The following is a 17,463-nucleotide window of genomic DNA, read 5'->3' as shown; positions in this document are numbered from 1 at the left end:
CACATTAATACTGGGATGATGATCACTAATTTGACTAATCTTATATGATCTATACTGACTGTAACTGGAGATTACTATCGAGGAGAACACATAAACATTGTGGTTTGAGCCAAAAGTATTAGGAAAGACAAACCCAATCCCTCAGGAGTACCTCGTACACCAGGGGCAAAGATACCCAGCTTTGATGTAGGGCATTTGTCACCTTATTGCAAGAGGAAGTTGGGATAAAGACTTATAGGCGTTTTAAGGCTGCTCTCTTTAGGTCCTATTCTTCTTTCAAAGGCCAGCTAAAGACCCACCTGCTCTCTTTCCTCAGCAAATCTAATCTAAATAGTGATCTCTCTTCTCTCCAACCTCCTAGAGTTAATTTCATTAATTTAGTACTTAGAATCAAGGACCCTCAGCTGGAAGGGATCTAAGAAATCATCTAATCCCCCCTGGACCCGAGTAGAGACCCATCTACGACATCCCTGACAGGTGGTTATCCAACCTCTGCACGTAGACCTTCAGGGACAGCTCATCCTGCTTTGGGATAACTCTAATCTTTACTAAGTTTTTTTTTACATTGTTCTAATATGGCTTCCACTGATTGATCCAAATTCTGTCCATTGGAAGAAAATAGAACAAATCCAGTCTTTCTTTTGCTCATCAAAAATAGTTGAAGAGAGATATCATTTCCTCCACTAAGCCCACTCTCCTCCAGGAAAAATATTTCTAGTGCCTTCAACTAGTCTTGACATGATATCATTTCCAATCATCTCTTTGTCCTGATTGCCCTCCGCTGAGTGCATTCCAGTCTGTCAATATCTTTTCTAAAATGTAGTGGTCAGAATTGGACATGATGCTCTATATGTAATCTTATCCAGACTGAGAACAGCAGGACTGTTGCCTCTTGTTCTGTAGACCATAATGGAAATGTGTAATACAATAATTAATACTCCCTGGGGGCAGCTAGGTGGTGCAATGGATAGAACTCCAGGCCTGGAGTCAGGAAGACTTTTCCCCCAGTTCAAATTTGTTCTAGACACTTACTAGCTGCACTACCTGGTTTACTAGGCAAACCACTGAACCCTGTTTGCCTCTGTTTCCTCACCTGTAAAACGAGTTGAAGAAAGAAATGGCAAACCACTCCAGTATCTTTGTCCAGAAAACTCCAGTGGGGTCACAAAGAATCGGGCATGACTGAATGACAACAATGTTCCCTAAGAGGATATGTACCTCTTTTTATGTGTCGGTTTTAAGTAGACTATAGGGAACTAGACTTTCCTTGAGTGAAAGAAATCCATTTTCTTCTCTTGTCCCCCACTCTAGCATGCAGCACTCTGCTTTGCACATCATAGGCACAAGTAAATACCTAAGTGTATGAATGAATAATATTCTCATTGTTGGGGGTTTGGGGTTGAGAAGGCTGTTGATGATGGGTATAGGCTGGTAACTCCGAGTGCTGCTCTTCAGGGCTGGTTTAAATATTCCAACAGATCTCTCCCTCAGCGCCTAATCTTGGACTAAAAGAAACCATCCATATCATATTGCAATATGTGATTTCATTGGCATGTAGAACTCTCTCTATTAATGCAATTTAGCAACTGATCTGTAACTTGTCGTTTTAGAGTTGTTTAGAGGCACTAAGAGGTTAAAGCGACTTGCCCAGAGTTACACCTACAACATTTGTCAGAGGCAGGTCTTCCTGACTCAGAGGTGGGTTCTACATCCGCTGGGATGCAATACAGCAAACCTAAAGAAATGTGTCCTAGCTCTGTTTTTGCAACTATAGCTAAATCTGAGGGAACATTCACAAAGTGCTTATCCTTATATGTTGGTGTGTGGTTCAAAGTGTTCTCTTTTTCCTGTCCCCCTCTCCACACACCCTCCCAAATATAGAGGAAAACCATTCCAGAGAGATGGTCAGTTATCCAAAGGCATATAACACAGGAGGGGACAGAACCAGGCTTAAAACTCAGACCCCATGCATTACCACCAAGAGAATGGGCTTTGGACCCTGGGGAAAGAGGCCACATACCAGGTACAGAGATCTGGTGACCTTCCACTGAACACCAAAAAAGCTTGAGTGAATGAAAAAATACACTTTATTGTCATTTCATAGTTTGGCAGTAGTAGCAGCAGCAGAAGCATTGCCAGAAGCAGGAACATGCAAAATAACTGAGTTAGGCACATGCGAGGATGAATCAAAGGGCATGCTATGTTTTTTTTTTTTTGTATGAGATATGTCCTGCTTCCTACAAATTGCACATCGCTTAAGTTTGATCATGTTTTGTTCTGTCTTGTTCTCTAACCATCCTTTGGTTCTCTAATGATCTCATCTTCCCGACTAGACAGTGAAGCTTCCAGTGAGGAAGGTACCACATCTCTTTCCCCTGCTGGGTCAGACCCTTCACACTGAAAAGTACACAGCGACCTCCGTAAGGACTTGTCAAATGTTTGCCGTGCTCAGTCTGGAAGTCCTTCCACACAGGGGAAACTAAGTTAATGATGCTCACCCAAACCATTTTTTTTGTTTTGTTTTGTTCTCCAAGAAATTGTGGCAGTTTTCTCGGGTGCCCTTCACTGTCACCACTGTGTGTGTTGATTATTTCATGCCTTTTCTCCCTAGACTGCAAATTCTTTCCAGACTACAAATTCCTTGAGCACAGGGATGATATCTTGTACTTCTTGACCTCCTCCATTGCGACAAGCAGTCATTGTTTGCTGATGGATTGATTGATGCTCAGTCTCATTGAAATCTGGTGCAATTAAATCATCATAAAAAGCCACACCTCAAATTCGCTCCCATATCCCGTCTTAATTTGGGACTGAACTATGAAAAAGAAGTCAGAGCCATCCAGTGGTCTCCGTGAGATGGAGTGATGTCACGAGTCCTATTGCTTCTGTCAGCCACAGTGCCCAGAACACAAGAAATGCAGCCTTTACAGCTGAGGCCTGATTGGCTTCCATTGGACTGCAATGGACTCCAATGACTGGGCAGCCAATGGAGTCAGAACATTCCTCAAATCCTCTCTAGTTCTTCTGAGAATCTCTAGTCCTCTAGAATGTCTTATTGCTCTTAGAGGGTCTAGTTTCTCTAGAAGAGACCTGTGGCTCATGGGTGGGATGGGGTAGAAGTAGATCAAGCTGCCACAGCTCCGACAATGTCAACAGCACAGAGAAAAGAGGACGTGGGAGTCCATGCCTGCCAATCTAGCAGGCTTCATGAGCACTGAGTTCCTTTGATTTTTTTTGTTATCCTTCATTAAAAAGTGAAAGAAGGTTGAATTTCACATATATTTTTGATTTTTCCTAAAATACCCAGAATGAAAAATACAGCAGAAGCAATAGACTGAGGATTCTTTTAGGTCACTTGCCATGAACTGCTTTCTTAAGAATCTCCCGAATGGAGAGAGCAAGAGGGAGGAGTCTATAGAGCTAGGCTAAAGCTAGTGCCTATGGTGGCAGCATATAGAAAGAGGAAGACCAGCACAGCAGGGGCTGGCTGGCTGTTAGAAAGGAAGTCTAGGGGAGAGCAGAATGTTTGATCATGAAAACACACACATAGCACTTTTAAAAAACAACCTGATAAACCTTAAAAAGAGAGAGACAGCTTAACAACACCAATGAGACCCAGAGTATCTGGACTAGAATAACCCCGGCCATCTCCATCTCTTATTTTGTCCTTGTGGGAGCAGCTGTTTTAAGCTCCGACTATAAGAACCTGTGGGCCAGCTCCCGACAGTGTGAAGCCTTTATGGCTCGCACCAAACTCAAAGGGCAACCTTTGATGGACCAAAATGGGGCATGCAAAAAAAAAGCCACGCCACCCCACAGAGACTTGGGGGATGCAGCATTAAACAGCTGCTGAAGGAATCATAATGGCAGCCTGCCCGTACCCCACAAGAAAGTAGTCCATCTCTCCTGACCTCTGCAAGGGCTAACCAGCTACAAATGGTAGGACCCCTTACCTAGGACCCCTTACTCCTGTGCTGGTAGCATTACCACTCCCTATTTTTCCCCACTTTCCCCCCAGCTTTTAATCATTTCCAGCCATGCTCCAGTGAATTGTGGGGCTGGATTTTTAATTTCTTGGGGCAGAGAAGTTTCATGAAGGCTCTACGGAAGCTATAGTGACACAGGGGATAAAGGATGGGGTTCACTGCAGAGTTGACCCAGAGCAGCCAGAATGATGTCTCATACCAATAATCAGGAATGCAGCGGCCGTGGCAGGCGGCCCGAATGATCATTAGGAGGGTGTAGGGCGCCCAGCACAAACCAAAGATGCTCACGATCACTGCCAGAGACTTGGCCACTTTCTTGTCCCTGGACAACCGGAAACGTTGGGTGATGCTCTGCGACATCATCTTCATCCTCTTCTCCAGGGATGAGGTGGATGCGGAGGGCTTGTAGCTCCTTTTCAAAGACCTTGGCTTTTCAGGAGCATGGGTGGAACTGTTGGAGCTGGAAGTGGGTGAGTCCCGGGCACCATCTGGCTTGTCTGCAGGGTGTGCCTCATACTTGTGAAGGTTCAAGGTCTCCCGAGGCATCTTCTGCTCCCACTCCCAGCACTTCAGGGAAAACTTGGGATTTGTTTCTGACTCATGGTTGAAGAGCCTCCCAGGCTCCTCCCGGCCCACGTCCAGCCGGTCTCGGGTTCGTTTCTGGATGTTCAGATAGATGCTCAAGTTGAAGAAGGTCACACTGAGGAAGGGTGTGAAGAACTCCAGTGTGGAGGCTGTGATGAGGAAGTACCAGTTGTAGAAAAACTCAGCATAACACTCACCCTCTGGGATGATGCTTTCACCAGAGAGGTACTCCCAGCTCAAGATGGCGGGTCCATAGAGTAGGAAGGCCAGCACCCAAACCAATACCATCTTCTGCACTGCCTGTCTAGTATTGCCTTGCTGAGCACGATATGCAACCTGGGGAGAGAAAATAAAAGCCATTTCTGCTGGGCTATCACCCCTAAAACAATACCAGTTCCTTGTTTTATTTTCAAAGAGTGAAAGCCATAGAATGTTAGAACCCTCAATTTTTTTTACACCTGGGGCAACTGAGATCCAAAGAGGAAGAGTGGATTTCACAGAGTGACAGTCAGGACTAGAATGAGTTCTTTTATCTCCTAAATCCCTACTGTTTTCATTCTCTCACTTTTTCTCCTTCATTTTAAATAATTTAGAAAAGGGTAGAGTTACTTTGGAATGATCCAGCCCCAGCCTTGGGTGCTAGAGAGAGGAAATTGGTAGCTTCTCCCACTCAGTTCAACAAGCTGTGGTCATGGCTCTGGGGAAAATACAAGGTTTAGAACATATTGCTTATAATTCAGTAGGGGATCTAGGACATTATGCACAGATAACAATAACACAGAAATGACTAAGAGAAGTGTAAGTAAAGTGCTATGTGAAATCGGAAAGGTCATAGAAAAGGTGATATTTGAATTTGGTTTAAAGGAATTCAACTGGGTGGGAGAGGAGGGCCAGCTCCATATGAGCAAACAATAGGCAGTAAATAAATGTTGAATTGAATTGGATCCCCAACTCTCAGGGGGCATTTCTTTAAATATTTATTCCTCTTCCTTCTCAAGTTAAAAGGGTTTTTTTAAGTGTTTCTTCCTTTATTGTAAAACATCACAGGGCAATAGGTCTAGAGCTGTAAGGGATGCCAAGAAGCTATCTAGTCTAATGCCCTCACTTCACATATGAGGAAATGGAGGCTCCATCCCCAGAGGTTAGGTGATATGCCGAAGGTCCTCTGATTCCAGAATTCCAGAATCAATGCTCTTTCTTTGGCATCATGTTATAATTTCTATTGCTTGGTTGAGTGGGGCTCCCCAATTCTTTCCTTAGGTCTTTGAACCCTAGGGGTTGCTTGGGCCATGGTGAGGCACATGCCTGTCTGGGTTTTCTCTATAATCTCTTGTGAAGTGATACAATGAGGCACTCTCCCATCTCTTCCTTCCAAACAGTTTAACCCTAGAAACTCACCGCCCTGGTAACAGAAAGAAACCGGTCATAACTGATCAACACAATGTTGAAGACTGAAGAGGTGCAGAGCAGATAGTCAACCACCAGCCACAACTTGCAAAAACTCCTTCCAAAGGTCCACTTGCCAGTCAGCACATAGGGCACATACAAGGGGATGCAAAAGGCTCCTGGAAAGAAAGGATATAAAGTTTGGAAAAGGCCTGAGAGCCAGGGAGAACTGAGGGGAAAGGAAGAAGACAAGGTGCAAAAGTAAGGTCAGGTCAAAGAATTCTGCTGAAAAGAGCAAGGAACACTGGAGTCAAAAGGTTTGGGTTTGAATCTTAGTTATGACACATATTGACTGTCTGACCATGGGCAAATGATTTAACCGATTTCAAGTAAAATGGGGATTCCCCACCCTGCCCTCCCATATTTCACAGAGTGCTTGCAGGAGGAAATGTTTTGCAAATCTTAAATGCTATAAAAATGTGATTTCTAATTGTGCCCATCGGGCAGCCACAAGGTCCCCAGCATTTCTTCAGCCTGGTACTCCGTTTCTTGTTTATTTTTATACTAATGTCTCTGGAAAGGCTTCTGAATTAAAGACTCAGCTCTAGGATGGCTGGGGGAACAAGGCTTGAGTCAGTTATCTAGTGGCTAAACAAGCCAGAAAGGAAATTCCAAATCACAACAAACTAGAGACCCAGATTGTTTGATAAATGGCTGTTGCCCTCTGCTGGGGGAGGGGCTGAAGCTTCAGGCCTTGAAGAGCTGAAGTAGATGCTGCCTTACAATACTGATAGCTCAGGGCTTCCAGGTCCTAGGGATTGGCTGGAGGTTGAAGAAAGGACAAAGGGAAGGAGGGGGACAATTTCTTTTTGGGCTCTCTTTTCTCTCTCAGAGGAAATTAAAGGATAAAATGACCACCCCTTACTGCATCCATGGGAAGCATGGGAAGCACAGTGCATCCCAGGAAGCAGAGAATCTATAAGCCCTTACCTCACCTCTGGCATCCAGCCACCACTTCAGTTCATCCCTTTCCTGCTTGCCTCTGTCCTAGGGCAATAGGTGGAAATCTAGAGCCCACACCAGGTGCCCGTGCAGGTGCGTTCAGGTCCTCTCTGGCAAGTGGGGCTCTCAGCCCAGATCCCCGGCATGCATCCCTGAAAGCTCCTCCCTTTCAGCCAGGAGGAGCAACAGACTCAAGCTTCTCAGACTCCCACACCAGCTGGAGTTTCTCCCCAAATCCATTGTCTCCATGAACAGCCAGGGGGAGGAGATCTGTCTCCTCTGTCAGCCAGTCACCAACATTTCTTTCTCACCCTTTGCAGAGAGGCACCTCCATCCCCCCCCCCCCCTCCTGCTTTAGGAAGTATCCCCCTCTCCGGTTTCTCTTATTACTTTGGAAAGTTCTCATTGATTTCCTCTTCTCTTCTGAGTCTCGGCATATCACCCAATCAGACCAATCATCAAGAATAGTACCTCGTTCTGTTCTAATACACGTAGACAAAGAAAGCATCTGCCCCCGTTAATGACTGTCACATTGTGGAAAAAACCATTTGATTTGGACTCTGGAGACCTGAGTTCTAATGCCTGTTCATTCACTTACTAATTGGGTGACCTTGGGCAAGTCACTTCATTTTTTCCCCAAGTTTCAGATTCCTCTTCTGTAATCGGGGGTGATAATGTGTCCTACCTACTTCGTACTTCGTAAGGGTTTTGAGGATCGCATGATGAAGCCCTTTCTGAGCCTATTGAAATGTCAAACGTTACACAACTTGTTACTGTATTCTCCCCGCTTTGGGTCCCCGGAGGTCCTTGCCTCTCCAGCCTAGGAGCTCCATGCCTTCCCCTCCCCACCATTCCCCCCTCGGTAGGAGCAGACGAGTGTCTGTAAGGTTCTCTCAGCCCTGCTCCCCGACTGCCTGGCGGCTTCATGGAGTGGGAAGGGTGGGAGAAGAAGCAGCTATCTGCCCCGCTTCCCCTCCCCCCGTTCAAAAGCAAAGGCCGGTGATATTTTTTCCAGCGACAAGCACGCTCACATAGTGTAATGCCCAAGAAAAGGGCAGTAGAAATGGAGGCGATCCTGGGGAAGACGTCCCATGTCCTGGGAAGCAAGGCACAGTTTGGCAGCCCCAATTCCTCTACTTCCCGGGGTGGAAGGGGCACTAAGTCGTTCCTCCACTCCCCTCCCCCACCAAGTCTGCTGTTTCTGATTCCTAGATTTCTCTAAGTTTTCTCGCCTTTTCTCTCAGTAGGAAAGAAGTGGAACCAACTAGCACGGGAAACACCTCTGCCTGTTTCTTTCCATCCAGGCCCTTCTGTCCCAAATTCCCAGACCCGCCGATCTCCTCTTGCCAGTGTCCTACTCAACTTCACCTAGGCAAGGCACCAGACTCCGCGCAGAGGGCTTCAGGAAGACTTGATGAGACTTACCTCAGGGACCCTAGCTATCGTTGGTCTCCTCTCTTCTGCTGCCCGATGTCCTTTGCTCCCTGTGGTCTTCTAGCCCTACCGATGGCAGCCCCTCTCCCAGGAGGCCCTAGCTTTAATGCTGCCCCTAACCTTCTTGCACCAGGGTCCAAGATTCCCCTCCTCATAGCTCAAGCCCTGCATCCACTGTCTCACACCTTTCCCACCAACAGCCCCAGCCCAAAGATGCCCACATTCTCTGGGGTCTTCAGCCCCAGCCCTTGGGTCAGTTACCCCCTCCCCCCAGGGTGGGTGTACTTTACCTACTAGGAAATCAGAGATGGCCAAATTGAGGAGGAAGAAGTTGTTTTGTGTGCGAAGGCTGGAGTCCACCACGAAGGCCAACATGACTAGCGCGTTGCCCACCACGGTTGCCACGATCAGCAGCGCCATCAGCACAGCTAGGACCACAGTCCAGGCAGCGGAGAAGCCGGGCGCTGCCGCCTCTCCAGCGCTCGGCCCCCAAGACACATTGAGGGCCCCGTCGGGCAGGGCACGTTCCATGGCAGGCTGAGAGAGCGCCACCGCATGCACCCCCAGCCCCACCGGGCCAACAGAGGCCAGGCCTCGAAAGATCAGAGCCTACACACCTCTAGAGTATGAGTCAGTCCCCTGCACGCGGACCAAATGGGGTGGAGGGTGCTGGCAACAGGTGTCTCCAAGGCGCGGTGTCTCGGCGATGCTGTACCCTCTTTGGGCTGCAAGGGGCTAAGACTCCGGCTCCGCCTCCCGCCACTTGGGTGTCCGCAGCCCCGCCTCGTCTGGCTCCGCAGCCTCTGGCAAAGGTGGGCCAGAGAGGGTCAGGAAGGCTCAGCAATCTAGGGCGAGATGGGGAGGGGGAAGGGAACCTGAGTGTGCCGGGCACTCCAAGTGGCCGGAGCAGGGTTGGAGGGAGTGGCGGTACACCCAGAGCTGCACGCTCCCTCCCCTCCCCCACTTACTGCTGGTCCCTAAGCCTGGAGAAGCGCCCCTCCCCCCTCACCATTTGGCAGTGCAAATGGGAAAGGACCCTTCACAGCCTGTTGTGTACCAGGCTGAGCACCCTCTCGCTGCGTATCCTTGCACTAGGCTGAGAGCCCCCTCGACTGTCTGCATGTGCATAGAGCTGAGCACTCTCCTTACCGTCTGCGTGTGCACGGTGCTGAGGGCCCCCCCCTCATTGTCTGCGAGTATATAGGGCTGAGCTTCCCCGCCCCTTACAGTCTGCCACTGCACGAGGCTTAGCACTCTCCTTGCTGTCTGCTGGTGCACCGAACTGAGGGGCCCCTCTCAGTGCTCGTGCACGGAACTAAGCGCCCCTCTTACTGTCTGCTGGTGCATTGTGCTGTGTTCTCCGTTACTGTCTGCAGGTGCACGAGTCTGAGCTCCTTTTTTACAATGTTCTGGGGCACCGACCTGATCTGCACTCACTGTCTGCTGGTGCACCAGGCTGAACACCCGCCTCACTTCCGATACCCGTGCCAGGCTGAGCACCCCTCACTACCTGTCGTGGAATTGGGTTGAGCGCTCCCCTTGCCCGCAGCCAGTGCGCTCGGGCGGAGCGCAGAGCCAGAGTGCGCTCTCAGCCTGCTCCTGGACCAGCAAGCTCACCCCACCCCCACCCCCCCAGTCCGTCCCAGCAGCCTCTTTCATTGGCTGAGGCGGGCTGCTCAGGCACGCCGCCCGCCAGGCTCTCTCTCTTCGCCCCACCCAATAAGCAGAGCCAGCCAGAGAGAATAGGGAGAAGCAGAGCGGGCTGGGACCCTGGACAGCTCCCCACATTCCAGCTGGATTTAGTGCAGTAGTTGGCTTCCAATACTCCGGACCCCTGGAAGACTCAACTGGGTTCTGTTTGCAGAACTCGAGTAGTACTGGGTAGGAGAATGCCTGGGGGCTTTATGTATGCCTCTTCCTCAAGTTCTCTCTCAGGTCCAGGGTTCCGTGGGTATAGGCGCACTAGCACCACAGCCTCAGAATGAGAGCCCACTGAGGCTTCGAGTCAGGATCTATTCCTCCCCCAGCTCCTATTTCCCTCCTACCCTTCACCAGCTCTCTCTCTCTCTCTCTCTCTCTCTCTCTCTCTCTCTCTCTCTCTCTCTCTCTCTCTCTCTCTCTCTCTGTCTCTCTCTCTGTCTCTCTCTCTCTCTCTCTCTCTCTCTCTCTCTCTCTCTCTCTCTCTCTGTCTCTCTCTCTCTCTCTCTTTCTCTGTGTGTGTGTGTGTGTGTGTGTGTGTGTGTGTGTGTGAAGGGGGGGGCAACTTCATCTCTTCTCCATCTTCCATCACTTCACAACCTGTTTCCACAGACAGCCTTCCCAGGAGGCCCAGGAGCCCCCACTACTGTCCTCTCCAATACTGTCTGTGTCTCCTATTTCATGCACATACACTCAGCAGATGGGATCCAGCTGTGACTCCAACAGCTGCATCTGAAGTTGGAGAAGGCGAACAGAGGATTCATTTTCCTTTTCTACTTTAATTTTGGTGCAGGGTAGGGGTATTAGGGAGTCACTAGTGGCTTTGGGGCAGAGAAGAGGGGGGTAAAAGAGTAAAGGGGATCAGGGATGTTAAAATAGGAAAGATTAATGCATTCCACTTTTTCAATGTTACATTTCTCAAGGGGAGAATCACTGAGTATCCTTACCACTAGTGGAGTAAAATGAGCTGATCACTGCCCTAGGACCTGGGGGTCTGACTGCTCCAAATACCCTCACAGCCATTTCCAGTTCTCCCAGTGGACTCAGGACAACACAATCCCATCTGCCTACGTCTCGTGCTTCCTTCTACAAAAGTCCTAGCCCTTTGAGCCCCACAAAATCCTCAAACCCACTCCTGCCCATTCCTCACTCCCAACTCGGAGAGTAAAACTTCCTCCACAGCCCAGGGATGGAGAGGAACTTCTTGCTCCTCTCAGCCACTGCCTTATTGTATGACCTTGGAGTGGAAAAGAGAGTCACTTCTGGGTCTCAGTTTCCTTGTGTATAAGACCAAGCTATTGGAAAGATGATCGCTTCCAGCTTTACCAATCTATCATTCTCTGGATGGTTACTTCCCTCCAGCTCTCGCCATTGGAGAGAAAAACCAAATTTGGGTATGAGGAAGGAGTTGCTGATCCTGAAGACTATAAGATGAGTGGTGGACACCTTGCCTCCCTCCCCACCCCCAACTCCTCCCACACAGCTACTGGCCCAAATAAGCGGCTTCTGTAGCGACCCAAATCTCTGGCTGCTCTCTCTTACCCGAAGATAGGGCCAGGCCCCGTTGCTTCCTTGATTTCTTATGCCTGCTCCTCACATCCCGTTTCTTGCTGCAGGAGAGGCAATTGCACAGGGAAAGATCGAGGTCTTTCCGAGTATGGACAGGTGAGGTCACTGTGAGCTAGTCAACCCCAGGCTCCGGGATTAACTCTACAGTAATAGCGATCCAGGTCTCTAGTGCAGACATGAGAAAACACACCCAGACCTAGACAAAAATATGGAGGGAGGAGAGAGGGTGAGATATTATGAGGGGAGAGAGGGAGAGAGGGGGGAGAAAGAGGAGGAAAAGAGAGAGAGAGAGAGAGAGAGAGAGAGAGAGAGAGAGAGAGAGAGAGAGAGAGAGAGAGAGAGAGAGAGAGAGAGGGAGGGAGGGAGGGAGGGAGGGAAAGAGGAGGGAGAGAAGGAAGGAAGGAGGAATAGAGAGAGCTATGAACACATATACAAACCAGAGACATACAGAAAGCATGTGCACACTTAGGAGCATAGAGAGACAGATTTATGCACACACAACAGACGGATATCTAGAAAAATGAAAATACAAACATACCTGGTATTCAGCCTCCCACCCTACCACTTACCATATTAGATCTCTGTGTTTGTAAAGCCAGAAAATTTAGTTTCTGTTCTCCCAACCTCCTCTTTCTCCTCTCCTTCCCCCACTCTTCTTCTGTACAATCTGATTCTGCAGAGGGACTTTACTGTAACCAGGCTGATTTGAGGGTATGGTTCTGAGAAACCACTGAAGGCAATGGTTTTGGGAACTAAGGGCTGGGGAGTAGAATGGAAGGCTGGGTGAAGGATAAACTTGAAGAACATCTGGAGGGCATGGAAGTTTAAGAATAAGGGCATCAGGCAGGGCAGAGACAATTTGCCCCAGAAACAGTGAGCAATTATCTAGCTTTCTAAAGGCTCTCATGGTCTATTTTAGAAATATGAATTGTTCTTTGGTTCTCTGGGATAGTCAATTTAGTTTTCAAAGTTGATAGGTGGCTGGTAAGCAGAGCACGTGGATACCTAGGTTGTGTTCTAGTAGATTATCCTCTTCTCCATTGGAAAGGAGGAAATACAACCAGAGTTCTGAATCTCTTCATCCCTTCTTTCCACCTTTCTTCCTTCCCCTTGTTGGGCAATCAGTACTTAATTTTCATGACCTATGCTTTGGGCAGTCAGGACAATAGTCCTGACCTTTTATAAATATATCTTATTTTTTCCAATTTCCTGTAAAAATAAGGTTTAAGATTCATTTTCTAGGAGGACAGCACCTCCGATGAAGATGAAATTAAGGCAATCAAGATTCATTTTCTAAAATTTTGAGTTCCAAATTGTCTCCCTTCCTTCCTCTCCACCTATTGAGAAGGCCAACAATTTGATATAGGTTATACATGTGCAATCATATAAAAGACATTTCCATTTTTGCCATATCATGAAATAAAACACAGATTCCCCCATACATGAAAAAATATAAAATAAAATACTGTGCTTTAATCTGCATTTTGATTCTATCAGTTCTTTCTTTGGAGATAGATTGCATTTTTTCATCATGAGCCCTTTGGATTGTCTTCAATCTTTGTAATGCTGAGAATTGTCAAGTCATTCATAGATGGTTATTATACAATATTGCTATTCATATATCTATATCTATATCTATATATCTGGTCCTGCTTAATTCACTTTGCATCAGTACATGTAAGTCTTTCCAGGTGTTTCTGAAAGCATCCTGCTCATTATTTCTTATAACACAATAGTATTCCATAACAATATATATGACTTGCTTAGTCATTCTCCTCTTGATGGATATCTCTTCAATTTCTAATTCTTTGCCACAACAAAAAGAGCGGCTATAAATATTTTTGTTTAGATAAGTCCTTTTTATAAGTCCTTTTTCTTTCTTTTTATTATTATTATTTTTATCTCTTTGGGTTGTTTTATAGCCCTTTTGGGCATAGTTTCAAACTGTTCTCCAAAATGGTTGAATCAGTTCACAACTCCACCGAGTGTGCTAGTGTCCCAATTTTCCCACATCCCCTTCAACATTTGTCATTTTCTTTTTCTGTCGTATTAGTGATCCTTTCATTCTTGTCAGAGATATAAGATACTTACACAAAATCTCATTTAAAAAGCTTTTGACTGGCATTACAGGCCTCCCTGGTCTCTTCTTACATTATCTCCAGCTACTTTGCCAATATAAAATCCTAGACTCTGGTCTCTTTATTGTTTCCAAAATATACCCCATCCTTCTATTGCTTTTCTGAAGCTTTTTAACATCTTCTCATCCCTTCATGACTCATCCTGAGCTTTAACTCCTAAATCTCCTCCTTTCCTCTCCTCTTTTCTCCTCTACTTATTCCTTGTCCTCCATGAAAATTTTCTTCAGTAATTAGGATCACAGATTAAAAACTGAAAGTGACTTCAGGGATCATCCAGTCTGAATTTGTTCTAGAGAAGCAGGGCTTCTCTGAAGTCAGGAGAAGTCAAGTGAATTGCTCAAAACCACAGAGACAGTAAATAGCAGAGCCAAGATCTGAACATTGTCTTCAAACACTAGACCCTCTTTCCATTTGACCCTACTGAAGGGGTCTTAGGTAGTCATGTTGTCTAACCCCACTCATTTTACAGATAAGAAAATTGAAGAATTAAGAGTTTAGATGACTTGTCCAAAGTCAAATAGGTTCAGTAAATAGCAGAGCAGACACTATCCACTGTACAACCTAGCTGTTCTAGGAAAAAATGTATGCCTTCCCAGTGTTGTCTTCCTCTCTGTTTGACCTCTCAGAAGCACTTGTCACATTTAGAAAGAATTTCTATCCTCAAATTTTCATAGACCACTTTGCTTGGATCTCTCTTATGTCTCCATCACATTCCACCTTGTATTATATGTCTTTGTACATAGCGTATCCTCCTAGTAGGATGTAAGCTTCTTGAGGGCAGGAACAATGCCACTTAAAAAATATTTGTCTCTTCCTGCTTATCACTAAGTCATGAATGTAGCAAATACTTGTCAAAATTTTGTTGAATGGGTGAATGTGTTTATCTCCATGCTTCTTTTCCCATCCCCAGACCCCCAAAGAGATAATACACTCTCAAGAACAGAGATTGTATCAAATTTTGTTTTTATGTCCTCAGGACCTAGTAAAATGCCTTGTGCATGAGATACTTAATGTCTGTCTAATCTAATTTAATTGACTCCTGCTGCTAAAAATGAAACTTAACTCCTGCCCATGTACATATATCCCTGTCTTTCTCACTTGGTCCTTGGCTTGAATCTGACTGCTTTACATTTGGCAACATTGCACTTCTCAGGAATGAATCTATCTGGCAATTCGAAAAAAAAATCTAATGAGAACTAGGGCTAAGAATCAGAATCTCATAATAAGGAAAAATACATGTACAAGAATATTCATAGCTGCGCTGTTTGTGGTGGCAAAAAAATGGAAAATGAGGGGATGCCCTTCGATTGGGGAATGGCTGAACAAATTGTGGTATATGTTGGTGATAGAATACTATTGTGCTCAAAGAAACAATGAACTGGAGGAATTCCATGTGATCTGGAACAACCTCCAGGAATTGATGCAGAGAGAGAGGAGCAGAACCAGGAAAACATTGTACACAGAGACTGATACATTGTGGTAAAATAAAATGTAATGGACTTCTCTACTAGTAGCAATGCAGTGATCCAGAACTATTCAGAGGGACATAAGAGAAAGAATGCTATTCACATCCAGAGGAAGAACTGTGGGAAAAGAAACACAGAAGAAAAACAATTGCTTGATCACACTGATTGATGGGGCTATGACTGAGAAAGTAGACTCTAAACGATCACCCTAGTGCAAATATTAATAAAATGGAAATGCATCTTGATCAATGACACATGTTAAACCTAGGGGAATTGTGCGTCAGATATGGGAAGGAGGTGGGGGAAGGGGAGGGAAAGAACACGAATCTTGTAACCATGGAAAAATATTCTAAATCATCTAATTAAATAAAATTTTAAAAAAGAATCAGAATCTCATGGGTAAAAGGGCATCAGAGGCCATCTAAGTCCAGAGCAATTTTCTCTAAAGGATCCCTAAAAAAATAGTTATTCAGCCTTTGTTTAAAAACTTCCAGTAGGGAGTAACCCATTATTTTCTAAGGGAATCTATTCCATTTTGGATAGCTCTAATGATTAAATATTTATTATTGTTTACTACAACTCTAAATCTTTTTCTATGTAATTTGTACTCACTAATTCTATGTTTGCCCTTTGGTGCAAAATATATCTAAACCTTCTTCTGCATGACAACCCCTTAAAAACTTGAAAACTACTTTCATGTCACATTCCACCCTGCCCCCCCCCCAGTCTTAGCTCTTCAGGCTAAACAAGGAATACCATTTCCTTCAATTAGTCACAATATATCACGAACTCAAAGCTCTTCACACTCCTAGTTGTCTCTTGTCTCAAATGTTTTTTTTTCAATTTATCAAATTGATCAATTTTTTCAAAGTCTTTCTTAAAATGCATCAACCAGTATTGAATACACTACTCTCACTGTCATTTGGCCAGGGCAGGGTAAAGTGAAACTATTATCTTTCTGTTCCTAGAAGTTATATCTTTCTTAATGCCACTTAGATTAGATTAGATTTCTTAGTTGCAGTGTTATGCTCTTGATTTATAAGCTTACAATCCAGCCAAATCCTCATATCTTTTGTGCATGAAATATTTTCTAACTAATTTTCTAATTTCAGGGCTACTCATTCACCTTTGGTATCCACCTTTCATACAACTCTCAACTATAACTTCAAGAAGCTGTAGCATGAATGGTGACTATGCCCCAGTAAAACTGACAGGCTAAATCAGGTGGAAGGTGAATCTGTCAGTGAGTTAGGAGGATATCAACCCCAAGGATGTGAAGATTTCCCCCTTGCAAAAGGGCGAATAAGAACAATTTGTCCCAACAACTATGAAGGTGGTTGAAGCAGATCCTGTGGAGTGCTTAGAGTTGGTCAGACATAGAAGATACCACGGTCATCTACAGCATCCCAGGCCATCACCAGTCATTCTGACTTTTTTATTGCCACTGGGCTTTGATGATTCTGGAAGAGAGAATGAGGCTGACAACTTTGTGTCATTGTCTCACTTAAATACAATTCACAAGCAAATCAAAACATCACTCTGTTATGTCATTGGTCCTCTGAAGAACAATGAATGACAGCAATTTTCTAAGTATGCTTCTCCCATTTTGTACTTCTAAAATTGATTTAAAAATATAAGATTTTGCATTTATGCCAATTTTATTTAATCTTATTCAATTTGGTTCATTTTTAACCTATCAAGCTCTTTTTAAATCCTAAATCTGTCAATCAAGGTGTCATTGATCCCTTCCAGTTTTGTGTCATCTATAAATATGATCAGCATGCCAGCTATGTTGAGCAACCAAAATGTGTCACAGAATCCATGCTCTAAAGTCTATGCACTTTTATCATAGAAGAGACCCTCAGAGCTGATTGTATTTTATTTTATATATGATTCTAATACACGTGGTTGAGTCTTGGAATATAGATACAGGTTCTGTTATTCTTCTGTCACAAACTGTATAAACTTGGGCAAATTACTTCCCTTCAATTGGCTTCACTTATCTGTAAAACAATGAAATTTTACATAAGGTTTCTAAGGAATCTTTTAGTTCTAGTATTCTATGTTTCTAAGCTCAAGACTTAGCCAAGGGGCAGAAAATGAGCAGGATGTCAGGCTCTGGAAAGACTGAGAACTGGGGTCAGAACCAGGGACAGTACCCAGACCTTTTTTTTTTTTTTGGTTAGTGGGTGCGGTTTG

General features: G+C 45.3%; 1 protein-coding gene across 5 annotated transcripts; it reads right to left on the bottom strand.

Moving 5' to 3' along the window:
* Positions 1–2,069: 2,069 nt before the first annotated feature.
* HRH3 (histamine receptor H3) lies at positions 2,070–12,322 on the bottom strand. Of its 5 annotated transcripts, XM_007475615.2 has the most exons (5): positions 12,230–12,322; positions 11,634–11,856; positions 8,684–9,238; positions 5,970–6,136; positions 2,070–4,907 (listed from the first exon to the last, which is right to left on the bottom strand). In XM_007475615.2, exons 3-5 carry the CDS (start codon positions 8,922–8,924, stop codon positions 4,026–4,028), a joined length of 1,290 nt encoding a protein of 429 aa, XP_007475677.1. In that variant the 5' UTR covers positions 8,925–9,238; positions 11,634–11,856; positions 12,230–12,322; the 3' UTR covers positions 2,070–4,025. The 5 variants fall into 5 exon arrangements, with proteins under 5 accessions (XP_007475677.1, XP_016284169.1, XP_001368303.1 ...); XM_016428683.2 differs by lacking the exons at positions 11,634–11,856; positions 12,230–12,322 and adding an exon at positions 9,904–10,002; XM_001368266.3 differs by lacking the exons at positions 11,634–11,856; positions 12,230–12,322 and adding an exon at positions 9,543–9,978.
* Positions 12,323–17,463: the final 5,141 nt, after the last annotated feature.

Source organism: Monodelphis domestica, chromosome 1, assembly GCF_027887165.1.
Source record: "Monodelphis domestica isolate mMonDom1 chromosome 1, mMonDom1.pri, whole genome shotgun sequence".
Taxonomy (NCBI): domain Eukaryota; kingdom Metazoa; phylum Chordata; class Mammalia; order Didelphimorphia; family Didelphidae; genus Monodelphis; species Monodelphis domestica.
The sequence above is the reverse complement of the archived record's forward strand: the minus strand, read 5'-3'. Positions and strand labels throughout refer to the sequence as shown.